At 45.5% G+C, this 20,479-nt stretch overlaps 1 protein-coding gene across 1 annotated transcript in view; it reads right to left on the bottom strand.

Moving 5' to 3' along the window:
- Positions 1 to 19,141, bottom strand: part of ALDH1A3 (aldehyde dehydrogenase 1 family member A3) — a 31,507-nt gene extending 12,366 nt beyond the window's left edge. Inside the window, exons 1-7 of the mRNA XM_082290509.1 lie at positions 19,031 to 19,141; positions 15,565 to 15,669; positions 9,963 to 10,103; positions 7,644 to 7,773; positions 6,353 to 6,414; positions 3,373 to 3,501; positions 947 to 1,060 (exon numbers count right to left, since the gene is read on the bottom strand). Coding sequence (XP_082146635.1) covers positions 947 to 1,060; positions 3,373 to 3,501; positions 6,353 to 6,414; positions 7,644 to 7,773; positions 9,963 to 10,103; positions 15,565 to 15,669; positions 19,031 to 19,129 — 780 coding nt within the window. The 5' untranslated portion in view covers positions 19,130 to 19,141. The remainder of the gene's footprint in view (positions 1 to 946; positions 1,061 to 3,372; positions 3,502 to 6,352; positions 6,415 to 7,643; positions 7,774 to 9,962; positions 10,104 to 15,564; positions 15,670 to 19,030) is intronic.
- Positions 19,142 to 20,479: the final 1,338 nt, after the last annotated feature.

Here is a 20,479-nt window from a genome sequence, read left to right as displayed (position 1 = left end):
TGAATTCAGCAAATGTTCAACAAGAATAGTGTTCCTCAAAGAAATAAGAAACTGAATTTGCCTGACTGATTTGAAGCTGCCCCCACTGGTGTGATCATTTCCATTCTTTGGACACTGCCTCTATTCTGAAGGTGCAGATCTACTGCAAGAAATATGTAAAGCAGTCGGAGGAAAAATGTTCACTTTTCTAAGCAAGCTGTTGTTTGAGAATTTTCAGCAGTGATTACTGCCGTCAGATTTGTTTGCATGTCTCAGCTGTGCTCAATTCCATGGTCTTGGCCAAGCCATGTGCACTTTTCCCACATAGGTATGGAAGAGGATGGCTGTTGGTGATTGATAGTGCAGAGGTCTCACTGCCACCCCTCTCATAAACAAGTCAGACACATCTATTTACAGGAAAAAAAGCTAAATGGAAGGTGCTTTACTGTGCAGGTCTCAGAATGAAGCTCAAATGTTAATCCCCTCCACGTCAGCAGAGAAGACCGTGGGCACGAGGCCATGTTTTTATTTAAGTCCTAGTTCCTCAGAGGTAACTAAAGCCCAGGAAGAATTGTTCAGGGCTCTGACTGACATGTTTTCCAGTTGCAGGGCAGGACTGGCAGGCAAACATGCCCAGAAGCTCCATCAGATCAATGACATGATGTTAAGTCACTGCCAGCCTGCCCTGTTGACTGTCTTGCCTTATGTCAGAGCACCTTTTACTTACAGAAATGTGGTGGTTTGGCAAAACCCAGCTTTCAGAGATGTGGGATTATTAAAAGCACAAGGATCTGAATTAGACAAATATCAAATACTTCTCAGAAATCCTATCACAGGGAATGTGATGGAAAAACTGCTGGTTATACAGAAATCGCTGACATTTCATAGGTCCAGTCTTGTATGGATAACAGTTTATTAAAGAATGCAAAGAGGAACAGCAGGTGTCTATGAGAAATCCATCACCTACCTTGGTTGATCCAGTAAAAGCAATTTTATCAATGCTGTCATGGGTAGAAATTGCAGCTCCAGCTGTGGGGCCATAGCCAGGCACAATGTTCACCACACCTGGAGGGAAACCCACCTGAAACAGAGGTTAAAAACAGCTATGTAGAGAATTTGAGAGCACAGCTCATTTCTCAGGAAGGCTGAATTAGTTGTACTATCCTCCTCTGAGCTCTTACCAGATACATCCATGTTTTCCAGGCTTTCTAGTGACATGGCAGCAGGCTACCAGCTGGAGTAGATGTGGGTGAAACTAACAGCCATGCTTAGGAAATGCCAAGTTTCAGTAAGAATTCTTGGAGAAGTCCCAGTTTCAAGTCAAAAGAGAGTGAGTCTTTCGGCCAAACTTGGCCCCCAGCTACTGCAGTGCAGCTGCAGCCAAGGGGTAAATGAATGAAAGTTTGTTTTGAACAAAGGTTGACATTTGTGGTTCTTCAGGGACCAAAGGGATTAAGAAGTCAGTAAAACCTCACTAGATGATGGGGCTAATAAAACAGGAGTACAAAAGCAGATGGTAACAAGACTTATGCAAGTTTCCACCACATTTACTACCTAGATTAGCCAACTAGTAATTTTGCCAAAACAGACAAATGGCAAAACTTCAGGTGAAATTCTAGTGCAAGGAGAACTGAGGGACTTACTGGTTTGGTTTTACTTCCTGAAACAAGAGTTTCAAGGATTATTGCTCTTCTACGTTAGCCTTCCCCTTCTACTGATAGCACAAGGTTGTTTTCCTTGCAATTTCTAATGATGGAATTGCACAATGTAACACATTTGCTTCATTTCCTATGAATTTTTAATACAAAATCTCAATAAATGGCATTTCTTTTTAATAGAGAAAAAAAGGAAGCTTTTGTTCATGTACTGTCTTGCAAAAAAATTATCCTCATAAGACTTTTTTCCCCCCGTTTTTTCTTTTCATAAATTGGAAGGGCAGTCTCATTTCTCCTGTGGATGTGACAATGACAAAAGTGCATTTAATGGAGTTTGCATCTTAGCTAATGAGTTTTCAAGCAAATACTGCATGTCAAATTGTGCAAGTAATGGTGTTTGGAGTCAGCAGCAAAGCCACAAAGAAGCAAAAAATTGGTTCAGAACACCCTGAGCCAAAAAGTTTTGTTCTGTTTTTCAGCAAAAATGAAAGCCAAAATATTTTGGTTGGCCAAAAATTATTTCATTGAATGTGACACATAGCTTTGTGCGTGTGGTAACATCTTCTGCATCCTTTTAAAGATGAAAACCAAAAAAGTTTAACTTATTTTTCTGAAAAACTGCAAAGAATTTAGCTAATTTTGGGTGGAGAAAGGAGCATCTTCAAATAAAATTATTCTGCTCTAATTACACTTGTGCCCTGAATGACAACTGTGAGAAGCAGCAAGCTTAGCATTTCAGCTGAAAAAAATTAATTTTACCAGAATTGAATGGGTTTTTTTGGGGGGAATGCTATGCCTGCGTTTGGGGAGGCACATGTCAGAGTCAAAAAAAGCAGTGGTGCATGACAACTGCACCCTGTACTCACTCACCTTGTGTAATCTTATTAAGCCAAGTAACTGTAGGAGATACTTAACTGGTATTATTTTTCCACTTCCTTTCCTGATGGAAGAGCCCTAAGTGTCAATTATCAACATATCCTTCTATCTTCTCCCAGGCTAAGCCAAGAAAGGACAAAATCATCATTTGACTGAGCCTAACAAACAGACTTCCAGCTGAGAGGCAAAAGCCCATCTACAACTCTCTTAGTTTTCCTCAGTCAGTCACATCCATAGCTACTGGAAGCCGATGTACTGGAGCAGTGCTGGAAGGTTCTGTGCACCTCCCACCCCCTCTGTACAATTAACAGATCTGTTGGCACACAAGATCCTACCTGACAAGCCATAAACCAGCGTTTTAAATCCCAACCTATCATCTTGCCTTTATTTCAGTTGACTTTACAGGCCAGACACAGCTAAATTTTTCTATGAACCACAGAAATGATGAGGAATTGTTTCCCAGGGCACTCTGTCTTGGTTGAATTATCCCGCTTAAAAACAACAAACACAACTCTGCTGTCTAATCACACTCTTTTTTGTCCCATTGTCTAATAAAACTGAGCTGTTGTCTTTCCCTCATTATGGAGATGGGAAGACAAGGCAGAGGAATAAAACCATCATTTTTTCTCTCTGCAGCTTCCTGCGAAAGGAGAAAAATGCACAGGTTTTGTGATGTTTGCCACCTCCCAGCCAGTCAAAAAGGCCTTTGTAAAAAAAGACTGAAGACGGAGGTTGTTCTCACTTTCCTTTGTGAGGCTTTAATATCTTTAAAACCTAAAAATCTGGACAGCCAATTCAAAATACAACCTTCCTTATGACCTTAAGAGAACACAACCTCGATGGTCTGTTTGGATTTCCTCACCTCCTTGATCAGAGAGCCAATGTAGAGAGACGTGAGTGGAGTTTGTTCAGCTGGCTTAATGACCAGAGTGTTTCCACAGCACAGCGCTGGTGCCATCTTCCAAACCAGCATCAGCAGGGGGAAGTTCCACTGCAAGAACACAAGTCACTGGTCAGATCAGCCTGGCACAGTCACCTACTCACTTCCATGCAGCCTTTTCCCAGCTCAGGGAGGAAAGGAAGTGGGAGGAAAGCCACATAGAGAAGCGTCTGTTTATAATACTGTGTTTGCTTGGACTAAGGAATATGACTTCCTTGATTTCCCCCTGAGATCCCTAATACTGCTGGCAGTCCTCACGCTAATCCTGTACATTGGACAACCTTCTGCATGATGTGACCTCATTCTTTAAAGGAGTTTGATCACATTTCGTGTAGGATTTTGGCTGTTCACAGAAACTGTGTTGGAGGCAGTTTCCTGATGCATTCTGTACAGCATCTGTATGTGGGGAATTACAGAGTGCAACTTCTCATTGAAAAAAACCTAATTTTTCCTCTATTAAGCACTGGCTGAGTAGTTAGGAATTATATAATATCATTCAATTCCAGTTTTATAACTAGGAAACTGCAGTGAGTTGTTCAAGCATGGAAATCTAGGGGAGATCTTATACTCCCTTCATATTGTAGATTGTTCCTTTCCAATTAGTTTTCTAATTTGGAATAAGGAACAGTCCACATCAGTTTTCTCTGTGCTAATCTCTTTCATGGTCATGTGTATTTGTGGATCTTGGAGTCTAAGCAAGAAGTGGAAAATCTAGCTCACACTGAATCTCAGAAAGGTCATTTGGCAGCAGAAAGGATTTCTTCATTAAAAATAATTAATGCTGCTTCAGGGATGATGGAAGCAGGCCAACAGCAAGGGGACTTCTTGTCAAGACTCAAGCCAAGGGCCTTCAGCTATCAACAAAGAAGCCAAGTATGTCAGGAATCCACAAATTCACACTTGCAAATAAATTAGCAGTGTAGCTTTTGAGCCATGAGTTCTATTCTTACCCTGAGACAAAGCAGAATTTAGTCTCAAGTGTTATTCTTCAACTTGCTTCAACCTTTTTCCCAGACCTGTTCCATTTCAGTGATCTTCTGCAACAGCCACATCCCATAATTTGCCCGTTTGTCTTTTTCTCCTAAGTTTTCTTGGAGGCCTGACTGTGCAGCTTGAGCCATTTACACCTACACTACTTCTCTACACTTTCACAGCATGAAATAGCTCCATTAGGAGCTTTCTGCTGCAGAGTGGCTGGTGAAAGTAACAGTAAAGGCCTCATGATATCACCTTGGGACAAAAATCAGCCATATGCTGCTCTTCCTAAGGACTTCTCTTGCTAAGAACATTGCTTTAAATATAGTCAAGCCATAGGAAAATGGGAGGACTGTTAATTGCTATAGGGAAACATACCCAGAACAGTGACAGAATCTTTTTCAATCAAGTAGGAATATACAAACCCACAGGCTGTTGGTGTAACCGAGATCGAACTGGGAAAAAAATTGGAGATTTGTTCTGAGTAAACTGAAGACAGATGTGGTTTTGTTGACCCCAATCATTCTTTATACAAACACAGTGTTGAACTTCAGTCAAATTTGGTTCTGTACTTTCTGTTGTATTTATTGCTGGTCTAGGGTCAACCTGAGATCTTACAAGTCCCACTGTGTCCCCTACAGTGGCCTTCCAAAGCATCCTACATGTAGGCTTTTAAAAGGATAGTTTCCGAAGCACTGCTGAGTGCCAGAGGTGGCTGAGTGTGACAGGAAATACCTTTTAACTGGTGATCAGTGTGAGGAACCTGAGATTTTGATCTTAAGTCATAAATTCTGCTCAGCAGCAGTCACATTGCTTTCTCAGCCAGAAAAGCTGCAAAGTCACCATGACAAATGTTTGATAACCTCCCACTTTGCCTCACTCTGACACTGCCAAATAGACCATGTCCTCTTACCAGCAGGGGTAAAAATGCAGTCCTGTGGAAGGAAAAAGCAGAATTTCCCCAGACATCTTTGGGATCTGGTCCAGACCTGGTATTCCCAGGGTGCAGCAAATCCAGTGTCTCACATGCATTTCTTTCAGTCTTTAACCTTATCTCAAAAGCCAAAATTCTCCATGAACTCTATTGATCCAAGTACCATATAATCATAGAACATCCTGAGTTGGAAGGGATTCACTAGGATCATCAGATTCCAGCTCCTGGACCTGCACAGGACAGCTCCAAGACTCTCACCACAGGTCTGAGAGCATTGCCCAAACACTTATTGAGCTCTGGCAGTCTTGGTGCTGTACCCAAACAGAGAATCTGTTGGGTACAGCAATCTGTTCTGAGGCACCATTTGCCTCAGAAATTGTAGGATACCACATTTCAAAGCATTTTACAACCAGACAGGAACAAACTCTGTCTCCCATGAGCTGTAAAGTCTTCCTGGTTGTCTGTTGAAACAGAGCAAGCAACACATGCTAACGCTGGAGGCATTCCAAGAACTAGCCATACTGTGCCCTCAGCAGAGAATGAGACCTCAAGGAAAAGAAAACTCTATTCAATGAGATTTAATCCCAGAAAGCTCAGACAACAGCCAGACGTAATTAATTGATAATGGATATGATTTAAAACTCAAAACTATGCATCAGCACATGGTAGCAAAAAGCCAGCACTCATAATGCCGAGATGGTTGTCCCAGCAGTGTGAGAGTCAGAGCTCTGACTGGTCTCTGGTGACTGGTGTCAGCCTCAGAGAGCAACAGAGCATCTGATTAGGAGACCCGCCCTTCCACTGCAGAGCATTTCTGTTGCCAAGAGCAATTGGCATGGGGGTAAAACACAAAACTACATCAGGCCACTGAGATGGGAGTTCCCTGCAGAACAGCTGTGCTTAACCAGGCAGCAAATGGTTGCAGGGTAGGATGGAGTGCACATGGAATTTCCAGTTCTGTGGGAGATGCAGGGCACCAGCACTGTCACTTACTGGGGTTATGGCTCCACAGACACCCATCGGCTCGTGCCGGGTGAAACAGACAAAATTTTCATCTGCAAGACAAGAGTAAAAGGGAACAAAACAGTCAAAATCCTCACTTTTACAGGAAGTGTGTAAGACAACTGCACACTAACAAGTTGGGGACAGAACTAAATTAATGTTAGACAGAGAACACTGTGTTCATCCTGACTCATGTCTTTGGGACATCCCAGGTGGATGAATATCTGAGTGCAGGTCTTGTGCCAGCTTGAAAGCCAAACACCACTCATGCATGGTCACAGTGCAATATTTGAAAACCAGGGTTCAGTTCTTTCTGCACACTCCCTGTGTTGAGGCTGAGGGGAGGATAACTCTTTATCATACTGAAGAGCAAACATAAGTTTCATTCAGATTGTGTCCTACTAAAAAAAACAAAGCACTTTTCTCCCTGAAGGAGAGAGTTTTAAAACCCATCTTCTACAGGAATCATGTTCAGTGTAACAGGAATTGTACTTCTGCTAGGAAAACACAAAAAAATGAAACTTGAACTGAAGTAATACCATTCACCTTAAAATACTGCTGCTACTATTTCAAAAAGATAGCAGGAAGAACATTTGACTTTCAAATTCATTCTTGCTGAACACCTAGTTTCATTATGAAGATCTGACAGAGAACAAGAACATTTCTAATGATGGGTTCTGGAAGTGATCTCAATCAGGACAAACAAGCAGCGTCCAGGCAAGCAAAGCTTTACAGCACTCTGAATGAGGGTGACAAATCTCAGTCGATATGATTGACATGGCTGCCTTTGCTGTCTGCACAAACTGAACTAGCTGAGCCCTCCAGAGCCTTTCCTCTGGTGACTAATTTCTGTCTGCAGTGCCTGTCCTTTGCACAGCCTCCGTGATCACCCACACACAGGGACAAAAGAGGCTGAATTTGAAAATACTCCGTATTGCCCATTGTGCCACAGCGACATCCATTCTGTTAACTTGATCTCTCCAAAACCATATTTGAACTTCTATACCTGGACCAAAGTGTTCTCTCTGTGTGACTGTTCTGACCAAAGGTTTCTCTGTTAAAAAAGCAGAGCCCACCCATTATTTTCCAGAAATCTATCCAGGCACTGACAAAGTCCTCTCAACAGGTTAAATGTTGAAACATCTGCTTAAAATGCATCCTGAGATAGAAAGAAAGTACAGGCCATTTTTGCAGATTTTCAGAAGCCAGCCTTTCCATGTATCTCCCTCCCCTTCAAGCCTGATCACATCTCAGCTCTGAAACTGGGTCTGAGGGTACTCACCCACTGGAATAGTTCTGCCTTGAATTTTATCAGCCCATCCAGCATAATATCGGAGTGTTTTTATACAGCCTTCCAGGTCAATGAAATAAGCCTGCAGAAAAGGTTTTCCTGTGTCCATTGTTTCCAGAGTCTGAAAAAAACCAAGTTGCATGCACTGTCAGACAAGGCAATGTTTTGGGGTTTTTTTTCTTAAAAAAGAGCTTTTGAAGAACTCTCTTCTCAGCTTTATTTTGCCTTATTCTGAAGACATGGAATGTTCTTCCCTCCTCTTATATTTAGAGAATGAGCTTGTTAATACAAATAAGGCAGAAGGGAAAGCAGACACAGTAACTCTGATGTGTACAGGAGTAGCTTTGTTCAGAGGCTGTGATGAAAGAGCACCTTCCAGAAGTCTCCAGAAGGTAAGTGTGGGTGGAAGACAGGGCTGGGGTCTGGGGCACTGGTCAGAAACAACGTGAGTGTCATGACTTCACCCTAACTGACTTTCCAACACAGATGTTCTGGAGTCCAGATGGTGTCACTAAAATCAGTCAGAGCTACTTTCCCTTAATTTGGAAAAAAAAAAAAAAAAATCTTATTTCCTGCTTCATAACCCTAAACCCAACCTCTGAGAAGCCTCTTTTGTCCAATGATAAACATACTTTTTACAGAGTTCTGGTAAAGTAACCTTTGGGCTCAGATCTGTGCTGAGCCCAGGGCTCAGCAGAAGTTGCTCCACTGAAGCTGCACTGGTGCTGATCAGCTCTAAACAAAGTCCAGGCTGAGCCTGTGTCCTTCACACTCCAGGAACAGAATGCTCAGGGAATGCTTTGTTCTCCACTCAGGTCATTAAATGGGATATTGGTGCAAATGGCCAGCACATCCATAAAGGAAGTACTATCCCTTGGTAGATTGAAACATCTTTGTTTACACATGAAGTCATACCCTGTCATCCTCCACAGACATTAGGGTCCAAACAGCACTCGAACAGACATTCCCCTTGGAATGGCTAGGATTGTTATCCACTGAATGTCTGCTGAAACAACTGATTTTTATAGGTCATTGCTTAGCACTCAGCCAAGGCAGCCAGGGCTGGTTTTCTGCAGTGCAAACAGCGATGCCAAACAAGCCCTCCCAGACCAGAAGGACAGCAGAAAGCTTGAAGTGAGTGTTCTTGTTCGGGGCAAAGGAGGGTGCTCTAAAGTCACATCAAAAAGTGAGCAAAAATAAACAGGGTTTATTCACACATGGATATATATATTTTATTTTCTTCCCTCTTATTTGCTGGCCAGAACTGTCTTCAGAACTGAATGTTTTGGTTTTGCCCTGCTGAAAGAGAAAGCTGTCATGTGGTTGAGAGAATGTGTTGGAGAAAGAGACCCAGCTCAAAATAGCCACACAGGCACAGGCTCCTGAGCACATCCCATGGATGTCAATTCCTACTGACCTCGGCAGGACACTGGCTCAGGTACCTGCATATCTGACAGCATAGAATATCATAAATGCCATTCTCTGAAGATAAAAGTGCAGTATTGAACTGGAGAGTGCTCAGACCCAAGCACTTAGGTGTGGATGGACAGCAGCCCTAAGATGAGGATGCTTGGGTGCCATTTGGAAAGGAGTACAAGGCCTGCAGAGTCCAAAGGCTTCTACCAACTGAGCACATTTTAGCTCAGGTTCTTATCCCTTTTTTGTCCACCAGCAGGACTCCTCCAGGACAGGATCACAGAATCATTAACAATAGTTTTTCAGTGCAGAAGTCCAAGTTAACACAGCTTCACAGCTATAAAGAGACTTTCCTGAGCCAGTACATTCAATATGGAAAGAAACAGTTCCAACTTACACACATTTTAAACTTTGGATGATAATCCTTCTCTGGCTGGATCTCTTTCCAGGCCCTAATTTTAAGGGTAGGAATTTGCACAGAAGTCCAAACCCACCTGCATTTTTGTAATAAAGAATGAGTCAGCTGTGATGGTTTGGTGTGCTTTGGTTGTTTTGGTGTGCTTTGGTTTTTTTTTTTAAAAAGGAGCTAGGAGACAGCTGTAAACATCAATGATTGTTAAAACTAAAAATAAAAATATTACTTTGAAAATTTATGTATTAATATCTTTAATCACTTCAATAAATAGCTAAAGTTCTGCCAAAATCAACTATATAGAAGAACTGAGAGCCTTCTAAGACACCTAAAATCCTCCAGAAAGAGGAACAAAGTCATGACTGCTATATGGACTCTTCTGCCCTTCATGAAAGGAGAGAAAAGAAAAATATTAGGTAGATATGGATACACCAGAGTTATGAGCCAACTGTTGCTGGCTTATCACTGCTCCCAGTACTTACTGCCAGGATGACTCTGTCCCGTTCAAGAAGATCAGCCAGTTTGTGCAGGAGTCGTCCTCTGCTTGGGGCATCCATCTGTCTCCATAGAGACCCCCTCTGGAATGCTGCCTTCGCCGCCTCCACTGCATTATCCACATCAGGCTACGGAGCAAAAGAAAACCTCAGGTTACAAGGAAGGAGCAGGACAATGCCACAGAAACTCCCCCAGGCTGCTTCCTAGTTGATGTTCGTGGTAGCCAAAGCCAAGCTGTCCAACAAAACCACTTTCATTTTACTCCTGGATTTCAATCCAAGCCGGGAATATGTTTTAGGTTTGGCCTGGGCTCATAAACAACCTTGAGGTCTGAATACCAATAGGGTCTTTCAAGGGCAATTTAGTGTAACTGACTTGTTTATAAAATAATCCAGAATCATGTTCCTGCCAATACAGGATGTGACACTGGGGGAGGATGAAGAAGCATGACAGGCCACTGGCCTACATGAATTAGCCTCCTCTAAACAAGTGTGGGCAGGAAAATCCCCCATGAGACCAAGATTTTATCCAGGGAAGTAATTACAGCTCAGATCCCACCATCCAGTTCCCCTGGAGCCCATGCCAAGGCAGTTAACACACTAAAAGTCTCCCTTAGATCCTAGAACACATTTCCAGAACATTTCTACCAGATGGGAAAGGTTTTGTTATTCAGTGCTGTGACAAAGACATTTCCCCTACACACACTTAGAGCCTCTCCTTTCACCTCCCAACAGCTTTACCACCCTCTGGACCAAATCCAACTCTGTTTAACCAAGTTACTAACCAGATGGGGAACAAATTCCCTCTCTTCCCACACCATCACCCCCAGAGCTTCCTGCACTTGCTCTGGCCATGGTATGCCCTGGACTCTTCCCTTTACCTCACATATATTGATTAAAAAAGTGAAGCCAAGGGCATCTTCCCAATCCAGTGGAATCAATGGGAACACTGCCACAAACATCCACGAGGCCAAGGCTGTACCTCAAGCATTGATAAAGCTTTGGACAGACTCCTGCTGTATGTAAGGTCTGGCACAGCCCAAGCCTCACTTCAGCTGATGGGAGAACTTGCACCTCACTGCAATATATGGCTCAAAAGGGTGGGAGAGGAGGGAAGGTGTCAGACCTTGATCATTCCTCCCAGCACTTCACCAGTTGCTGTCATCTATATCCTATTTCAAGTCTTGTCTGGATACAATTAGGAAATAAGCCTCTGCATTGATCCAACAAGGTCTGGCCACTCTCCCCTCACAGGGGGGGATGTGTGGTGCTCAATCAAGAAAAAACGTTGTAGGGAGACATGTTGCCTTCTTAAAAAGTTCACGGTCAAAACTGCAAGTTATCACCCAAGGCAATGGCACCTTACATTAAATTTGGCTCCTTTCCTCTACAAGGAGATCACACAGCTTTGAAACAGTCTGACCTACACTGTCAGGAAAAGAAATCCACCCTTTTGGAAGCACACAGATGGGAAATCATTGGAGGAAACCTGTGCTGTCACAGGATGGCTCTGGTCCAGCAAGGGATGCTGGTGAGGCAGAGGTGTCCAGAGCCACTGAGCATAGACAGGCAGGTCTTGCCTGGGGCGCATCACCCACAGGCACAACAGGCCTTTGAATGGCTCACTCTGCTGGAGTTCATCTGGATTCAGACTGGCACATCACAAGAGCCAGAAGGCACCACCAGCCACTGCACACTTATATACTCCCCATCCTGCCTGCTGGAATGAAGACTTAAGCTGAAAGAAGGCAATATTTATGTGACAGAGCAGGCAAAGGAACATAAGTGTGTCAGGTTTAAACAAGTCTTCTCTTAGCAGCAATTAATTTGGTCTGCAGCCAGGCTGGGAGCATTGATGTGCAGGCAACTGGGTCTGCAGTGGCACAATGCCCTCGGTACGGAGGGTCTTCCCTCTACCCTGGCACTCAGGACAGGGGATGAGATGACTGCATAGGCAGAGGATTTCAGTGCATGCCCAGATCTTCCCTGGTCTCTAAAAATGGGAGCACATGAGCCCTGCTGCAGCTCCTGTAGAGACAAGAATGAAGACAACCACATTTCTCAGACATTCTGGGTACAAATAGTGGCTCAGAGCCTGCAGTCAACTGTCACACAAGCAAACAGGCTTTCCCTAACAGCCTCAGGGTAGCACCACCAAGTGATATCCTGAGAGCCTTTCTGCACAGCCTCAATAGGCTTGAAAGACCAGCAAAAACAAGGAAATTCTTCAGAAAGGCTAAAATGCCATTCTTAATCCATCCTGTTATGACTAGGCATTAGAGGAGTCTGAAAGACATGTTCATTGCAGGCATGTTGCAATAGGTAGGCACAAGGCGTGACAAAGTGATTTCTAACTGTCAAGGTGCCAGGAACACCCTGTGGTGCACAAAACCACAGGAGGAGGAGATCCACGCATCCTGGTGCGCCACTCAGATCTATAACAGATTTACTGGCATTACATAAAAAGCTCAACTAAGAATATTAAGACTGCAAAGTCTTTACAGTGTTGGGAAATGTCTGCAAACCTTCATACCCACCTGGGATGTTTGAGTTATAATACAACCCCCAGTTACACAATCACATACCTTCCCCCCTGAACAAACTGAACACTGTCCTTTGTTCTAAGCTGCCTCATCCATCTTCCTCCTCTACCTTGGGTCCTGCTCATCACTGCTCCTTTTATCTCTCCTGTCTTATTTTCCTCTCTCCTGCCCTGGCAGCATGCTGCAGAGCACAGTGAAGAGCATCATCCCACTGGCTCTGTGAGTGGGGAAAACACCTGCAAAAAAGCCTTGCTCTGCTTCAATCTCAAGGTGCCCCAGAGTGCTCCAGTGAGGAGATGTGCCAAGAATGGAGCACACCCACTGGAAACCATCTGTCTTCAATTCAACTACTGACTTCTTCAAAAAGACTCCACTGTGCACATCTTTGGAAAGGCACTTTTCTGACATAGGGCACAAGCATGTCACAGTTCCTCAGTCAGAAGAGGTTCCCTGACCTGCTCTCCTGCAAACAGTCCATACATTGAATTGCTTTAACTTCCAAACTCAAGTTCTAAACAGCTACAAACAGCATCATAATAGCCTGAAATGTCCAAAATCATATTGAGGACACTGCAAGTCTGCTGTGGTCTTACCTTAGCTTGCCACTACAATCTGAAGGGGACAGGCTGACTGTGAACAAATCCCTCTCACAACCCTTCAAAGATCTACACAAGAGTGAATTGTTTAGAAATGATCATGACAGATACTTGACAGTCACAGCTGTGGACCTGCTGCCCACGCTCTGTGGCAACTGAGCTGGGCACTCCTTTGAGGAAGGAGCACTTTTCCCCTGCCCTTGATAGATGTCAGCAAGCTGCTAGAAGGAAAAAGCCTGTCTTCAAGTGCTAGCACCAGGACAGCACCAGAGTTACTCCTTTTCCATTATCAACCTGGCAAACATTTGGACACTAAACTTTTATTTGTGAGGTAAAAAGCCTCCCAGCATCCAGTGGAAACAGCCACCATTTTATTTTCAAGGCTTCTTTTTCCACACAGACTTTTCTTTATCCCTCAACTGTCCCATCAAGGACAATTCCGTAACTAAAGAACAGACAACAAAACCTTTGCTTCTAGGCTTATAAAGCATTGGCCAAGTTTCAGCATCAGACTAAACTGTCATCGCTTAGATATCGGATGCCAAATTTCCACCCCTCACGTGCAGCCTAAGCAAAACACTCTGCGTGGCCAGGGAGGGGCAGGTTTCTGTTCAGGGCTTGGGAAGGGGAGTTCTGCTCCCAGCCTGGTGTGAAGCCAGACCCAAACCTGGCAGAGCACAGCTGAAGCCAGAGCCAGTAGCAGGAACTGCCACCCCTGCAGTGGCACTGGCCAGCACAGCAAGTACAGTGGCACACAGGGACAAGGCACTGGAAAGCACCACCAAACACAACTCACCAACTCCTGTGGTGACTCCAGCAGCCTGGAGTTACAGCCCCAAGAGGGGATGAACCAGAGCAAGGGAAGCCTCAGGGACCTCAGTTTTCCAGAAGAGAGTGAGACATGGCCAAGTGTCACCAGAAGGCAAACAGCTAGTTTGGGACAGTTGTTACCCACGACTGTTTTAATTAATCCAGATCCAGGTCTAATCCCCACTCAGTTTCTTGGAAAAACCTACTTAGAGCAAAAAATTGTTTTAAAAGGTGTGATGTATAGGAGTAGAAGAGGCTTTCAGCACCCAAAGCACAGCTAGCTTACATTCTTGGCTGCAATTTCCACTAAGAAGTCAGTCACCTGTACTGAGTATCCAGGGGGAGAGGGCTCCACTGACTGGAAGTTTACAGCAACTCTCCTGCAAGCTAGAAGCTGAATTCAGACAGGGACAAATATCAAGGAGGCAAACTGCAAAACTGGCCTGTTAGTTCTGTATAAAAATTTTCTTTAGCCAACATTAGAAGCAGGCACAAACTGCTCATGTAATACTCTGTAGCTGCTTGAGGAGACACTTAGCTCAGGGAACAATAACATCATGGTTTCTGCCTATCAAAATACAGTTGCATCAGAGCTTCAATTCCACTGTTTACATGCCACTGCAATTAAACACAGTTGTGTCTTACCCAGTCAGGATAAAGAAATTACACATAATGTTTGGTTCTGCCTCAATGTGTAACTGCCCCATGGATGCACAGATCCCCAGTGACAATAAGTCTTGGAGGCTGCCTCACAAGCATTGGATAAGCTTAAATACCAAGAAAAAGATCTCAGTGCAAGCAGAAATGGCCATGCTGCCCATGACTTACTGCCCGCAGCAAAGAGCTACCAAAGCCCTGGCACAGCACAGCAGCTGTGAATCAGCTTCCCATGACTTCCTGTGCAAAGCCAGATCTTGGCCCAGCTCTTTTCCATAGGTCAGACCAGCTGGCCCATACACAATGAGCTGCTTTGGACAAAAAAAGTGTCATACGTGACTGTTCCTTACCTCACTCAAGCAGTTACATCTTGGGTTACTCTACAGCACACCAGGGCCAGACAGGGACTACTAAAGTTCTTGAGATACTGGTTTGATTTTAGTGAGAGCTGCCACAACCCACAATACCAACTGGAAAAGCAGCACCACATCTCCAGCAGCAAGAGGTCAATGTTTGCATGACTGAGCTTAAATTCCCACAAGCACTCAGGTTATCTGTTGACTGCATTTAAAAAAGGGGGAGTTTCAGTTCAGTGTCTCCAACAAGCTGCCCTACAGCTGGTGTATAAACCACCCCCAGCACAGGGCCCAAGTCCTGTCAGGGATGTGTACACACCATCACTGCTACTTCCTCAGGCTGGCTGTTTCCTTCCAGTCTATGCCACAAGAATGATGCTTAATCTCATTCCTCTGACATTGTTCAGCAGCCAGTTCCTACCAGGGAAAGTGTCTCTGACAAGTTGGACAGGATTGATGTCACCCAGCCCATGTAATTGTTGAGCAGCACATCAAGTGTCCCAGACCTCCAGCTCAGTCTGGCCAGATGGATGTTGTTATTAAAAGCCAGTTTTTCCTCTGTGTGCATCCCTACAAAAAGAAATCCCCAGAAAAATATCTTTTGCACTGCTTGTCCAACAACACTTACCTTATCTCCTTCCTCAATGTCACAAATTTTCTCCAGCGTTGAAGGGTTGTAGGTAGGGAACTTCTTTCCACTTGTAGACTCATGCCATTCATTGTTAATAAATATCTGAAGAGAGAGCAAGGGGAGTGGGATGGGCAAGAGGAAGAAAAACAACTGATAAAGAAAAAAAAAACCACAAGTGCTCCTCAAAGGTCCAAAGGCTCTTCAACTTCCATCCATGGCAGAGTCGAGCATACTCAGTCTCTCTCCCAGGGCCACTGCTGGCAGTATAGAAGCATTTCTACAAGCTTTGTGCACCCAGGTAGTTTTGAGCCAGAGGAAGGCAGAGGATGGCTCCCACACAGTACAACACTGGGATTTGGCAGTGAGAAATGGGCAGTTTTTAAAATACATCCAATGGGAATAGCAAGCAGACACCAAGAGAAACTTGTATGGTTCAGGCAAAAGGAGCCCCCTGTTACGTGTCACTGTACAATTATTACTTGGCTGTTTGTGCCCTGCCCTGGGCTACCTCCACAGCTTGCTTCCCGCTCCGCCATGTCCGGAGGAGGCGGGTTCTGGCTCACTTCTACCCCTCCATGCCTTGTCACAGGCCAGATCAAGCCTCCCACGTCACTCGGAGTCATCTGTGACAAGATTTAAGCGTTTCAAAATATTGCATTTCCAGAGCAAGAACAAACAGTCCCAGCATTGCGTAACTGAAAATGTATTAGATACTGGAGTGTTGTTACTCACTGTAAACAGAGCATGAATACCTATATCCAATTAATTGATTCAGCATGCATCTTATCCACACTGTGATCTGACTTGGCAGTGTTATATTTTATAAATATACTTTAAATAAGATTAGATGAAGTAATCTTTATTAGTAGCCTGCTAGTGGCTGTAAGCTAGTACTTTTATTTGGAAGCCGTCCACATTTGCAATCTTGTTTATGAGTCTCTACACACCACCAGGAGATTAATGTTGCATCTCTTACATTTGGAATTCCCACTGCTTTGGGTCATAGTTTTCTTTCCTTGGGCAGCTTTTTTTTCCTGAAAGGACTTTTTCTTACTATTTCTGCATAAAGCATCTGAAGTGTAATTGGCGTAGAAACTGCACTGCTGTACCCGCCTGTTTCACACAGGCCGAGAAAAAGAAAATTTCACAAAAAATGTTGCCAAGGGAACTCACAAGAAAAGATACAATGTTAGAAATATTAACTTCAGTTTAAGACACCAGTGCTCCCAAACTACCACTGCTATCCAAGTGCTACATTTTAACATTTACACATTTTAACTTCAGTTTTTCTGTTTCACTAAGGAAGAAAAGTCGTATTATAAATGTAGGAAATACAACAGGAACTGTAAAATTACAGTATCAGGTATATGCTCACACTAAGGTTTGCAAAGGATACTGATTTTTCCTTTGCATTCAACACTAATTCCATGGGAAAGTGATGTTCCTACCAAGTAGTAAAACACAAGAGTGACAGGATCAGACTGTTTTAAACACAGCATATACACTGGCTTCATTCTGGAAATCCATCACATATCCCAAGTCTTTGGTGCCAGGAGTTGAAATGAAATCGAATAATATATCAGCAGTTCATGCTTCATAGCCAGAATCTGAGACAAGGAATTGTGGACGGATCACTTCCATCACATACCCATGACAAGCACTAAGCTGCTCTATAAGTAAGATCTTTGTTGAAAATTTTTTCCTCTTCCCCAGCCCCGTAACTGGTAGAACCAAAAATAAAAATCTCCTCTAAGCAGAGGGAAGCGTTCTGTCAGCTGTAAACATCTGGTGAAACAGAGCTTGCACAAAACCCCTCACAGTTTTATGAAAATTGACCATTGCTCATTATTTTCTCAGATGCACCAGGAGCATCAGATCAAACATCAAACTCACACTTTTAATTTACGGTGGTTTCTACTTTAAAGATACTACCTGGACTCTTTCGGCGCTCACAGTCTCTGGCAAAACTGTGGAGCATAAACTGCGTGTTCTAAAACACACACGGCTGCAGGATAAGATCCCTAAGGAGTGTTTAAAAGTGTTCACAACAATAAAAATAACAAAAACCAGAGCATTTGGATGTTTAAGAAGAACTCAAATGGCCGTGTCCATTTTGGACACAGGAAAGAGCCATTTGTGAAGCATTACGCCATTCTGCAATCAGCAGCTGCAGATCCAATTTGCTGCTAAATGACAAGTTTATCTGACAAATCAAGAGTAGATAAATTTGGGATGTTAAAAATTAATCCAGTCCAGTAATTACTCCTAATTGCTAATCTGTTTCACTACTTTGGATGCATAATTCAAATCAACACATCGCCAGATAAGCTATAGCTGTTTACTCCTTCTGAGTGCAAGGGAAGGAACTTCAAATTCTGGTTTTTTAATACAAAAAGGCAAAAGTAACACGCTCATTCAGCCCCTCCAGCTCTTTAAATCCAGGCATGAAGTTGAAATTATGGCAGTCAAGGCTCCACAGCAGCATAACCAGCCAGGACGCTTTCCCCACTGTGCAAGGCAGCAGGGTCAGGCTGTTGTGGAACAAAAAGCAACTTGGTGATCGCAGAGCTACAGCTGCGTTGGGAGCAGGGATTTCTGCAGCCCTGCTCAGCTCCACACGAGCCTCACCTCTGAGGGACAGAGATATCAAGCTCAGGAGCCTTTGGTTTAAGTCAAAAGGTCAGGAGCAACTGTTTAAAGGGAAGCTCAATGGTGAGCAGAGAGGGGAGGGTTTGTGTGGGCTCAGTGCCCGACCCCTCGTCCCGTGGGGAGGCCATGGAGCTGGGATGAAGAGTCATCAACATGAGCACCGCTCCTCTTACAGAGCTACAGGACGGCTCCAGTCTCACAGAAGAGCCTTTCCACAAGGCCCAGTCCCGCCGGACACTGGACCTGCTCCAGGCTTTCTGTGCTCAGCACCACCCAGACCCACCACTGGCACCGAGCCACCTCCCCGCAGGGGAGCTGTGGGTCAAGGACGGTTGAACACAGCCCCAGCAAGCGGCTTCCTGAGGGATAAACCCCTCCTCGCCCTGCCCAGGCTCACCCCATCCAAATCGGATTTTGCTTAGCACCAGCAGGGAGCTGGAGGCGTTCACGGGTGGGTTGGGAGGAGAAGATGGTGTCAGACACCAGGGCGAGGAGCTCAGGGCACCTGGGGCAGTGCAACAGCTTTGGTGGGGTTATTTTATTAAAAAGGAAAAGTTAGGGTTTGGGCATTAGGATTGGGGCAAGTGTTGCTCCATTAGAAACACCACTGTCAGCTGCTTGCTCAACCTCAAACCCCCAAAAACCCTACTATCTCAGACAGCAGAAGGAATAAAAGAAGCTAAGAAAAACAACATTGAGGGTGAAAATTTCGTATTGAATATAACACCTCACCGCCACCCTGACTCCACCGAGCATCGGCGACACCACGGCAAAGCCCACCCGCAGCCCAGCGCCCCACGCCTGGCGGGCTCACCTTGGTGTACTTCACCTCCAGGCTGCGCAGGGGCCGCGGCAGCGGGGGTACTTTCTTGTCGGGCTGCCCGTTCTCCACGGCGCCGTTGACGGCAGCCATAGCCCCGCCGTCGAACCCGCGCACCTTCTGCCCGCTGACAGCGCCCGCGCCGCCTTAAGAGCGCCCCGCGCGCCGCCCGCCCGCCCCCATTGGCCACCGCCCCCGCCTCGCGCGCCGGCCCCGCCCGCCGCGCCCCGCCCCGGCCCCTCGCGCGGCCGCAGGTGACGGGCGGCGCCACCCCGCCGAGGCTCCGCGCGCGCCGCAGGGGCGGGAGGGGCGCCCGCGCGTCGCGCGCGCCGCCGCGAGGTCCACAGAGCGCTCCGGCACCGCCGTCCCCACAGGAGTCTCAAAGGGCTCCCAAAGGGCGACTCGCGGCGTCCCGAGGGGCTTCCAAAGGGCTCTCCACAGGGTTCCAAGGGATTCCCCTCAGGCGATAAATGGTTCTCCGCAGGGCTCTCCACAGAATCCCAAAGGGCTCTGACATTGCTCCCTCAGGGCATGGTGTTTGTTCCCCGCAGTGCTCCCCTCAGTGCTCCCGCACGGCTCCTGCAGGGCTCCCTCAGAGCTCCACACACGGCTCTGACGTTGCTCCCCACAGGACTCCGACAGGGCTCCCCATGGGGCTCTCTCAAGGCTCCCTGCAACCGAGGGCAGTGAAGGGGGGGAGCTGGGTGTGCCCAGATGGGATCTGGGGGTAGAGCAGCCACCCTGGCTTCCCCCAAAGGGTGGCACTGGGGTGGGCATGGGAGGATGTGCCCTCTGCTGCCTTCTGCCTCCACGTCCCGCCCAAACCCACCCAGGTTCATGGGAGGACCCTTGCAGTGCTGCCCATGGGAATAACACCACTGTGTCCCAGCAATAAGGGCCTTTTTCTGCTACTTCTGGTGCCCTGACATCCTTACCTCAACCTGCTACACCTCATCCTTCACTCAGTGCCTCTGGAGAGCTTTCCAGGATTGATAGTAGGAGAAGAATATGACATCAAATGACTGATGTGCATCTGACAGCAGCTCCTCCACATCTCCTGTGTGTACAGGAGTCTGGGACCAGTTTGACCATCCCAGTCTAACTATCCCAGTCAAAGGACTCCAGCCAGCTGGGGCAGGACCAGGACCTTCCACTGAAAAGTCCTACACTGCTAACCAGCGTATGTGTCCCACACAGCCAACCTCCAGCACGGCATTCATAGTAGCATACTTGGAGCATCAAGAAAGATGCTGTCTTTCAAGAAGTCGTAAAGGATATGGAACATGTCTTAAGTGACAGATCTAGGCTCTGAGCCTGAACAAGTTCATTATGTATTGCTTAACTCTATTCTGCATAAAATATGTGTAAGTCTTTGCAGGCTGAGGGCCAGGACACTTGGAGCACCCTTACACCCCCACACACATGGAAGATAATACAACATAT

This window comes from Coloeus monedula (genome assembly GCF_965178545.1).
Source record: "Coloeus monedula genome assembly, chromosome: 14".
Lineage (NCBI taxonomy): Eukaryota > Metazoa > Chordata > Aves > Passeriformes > Corvidae > Coloeus > Coloeus monedula.
Note: the sequence above shows the minus strand (reverse complement) of the source record. Positions and strands in the feature narration are given on the sequence as shown.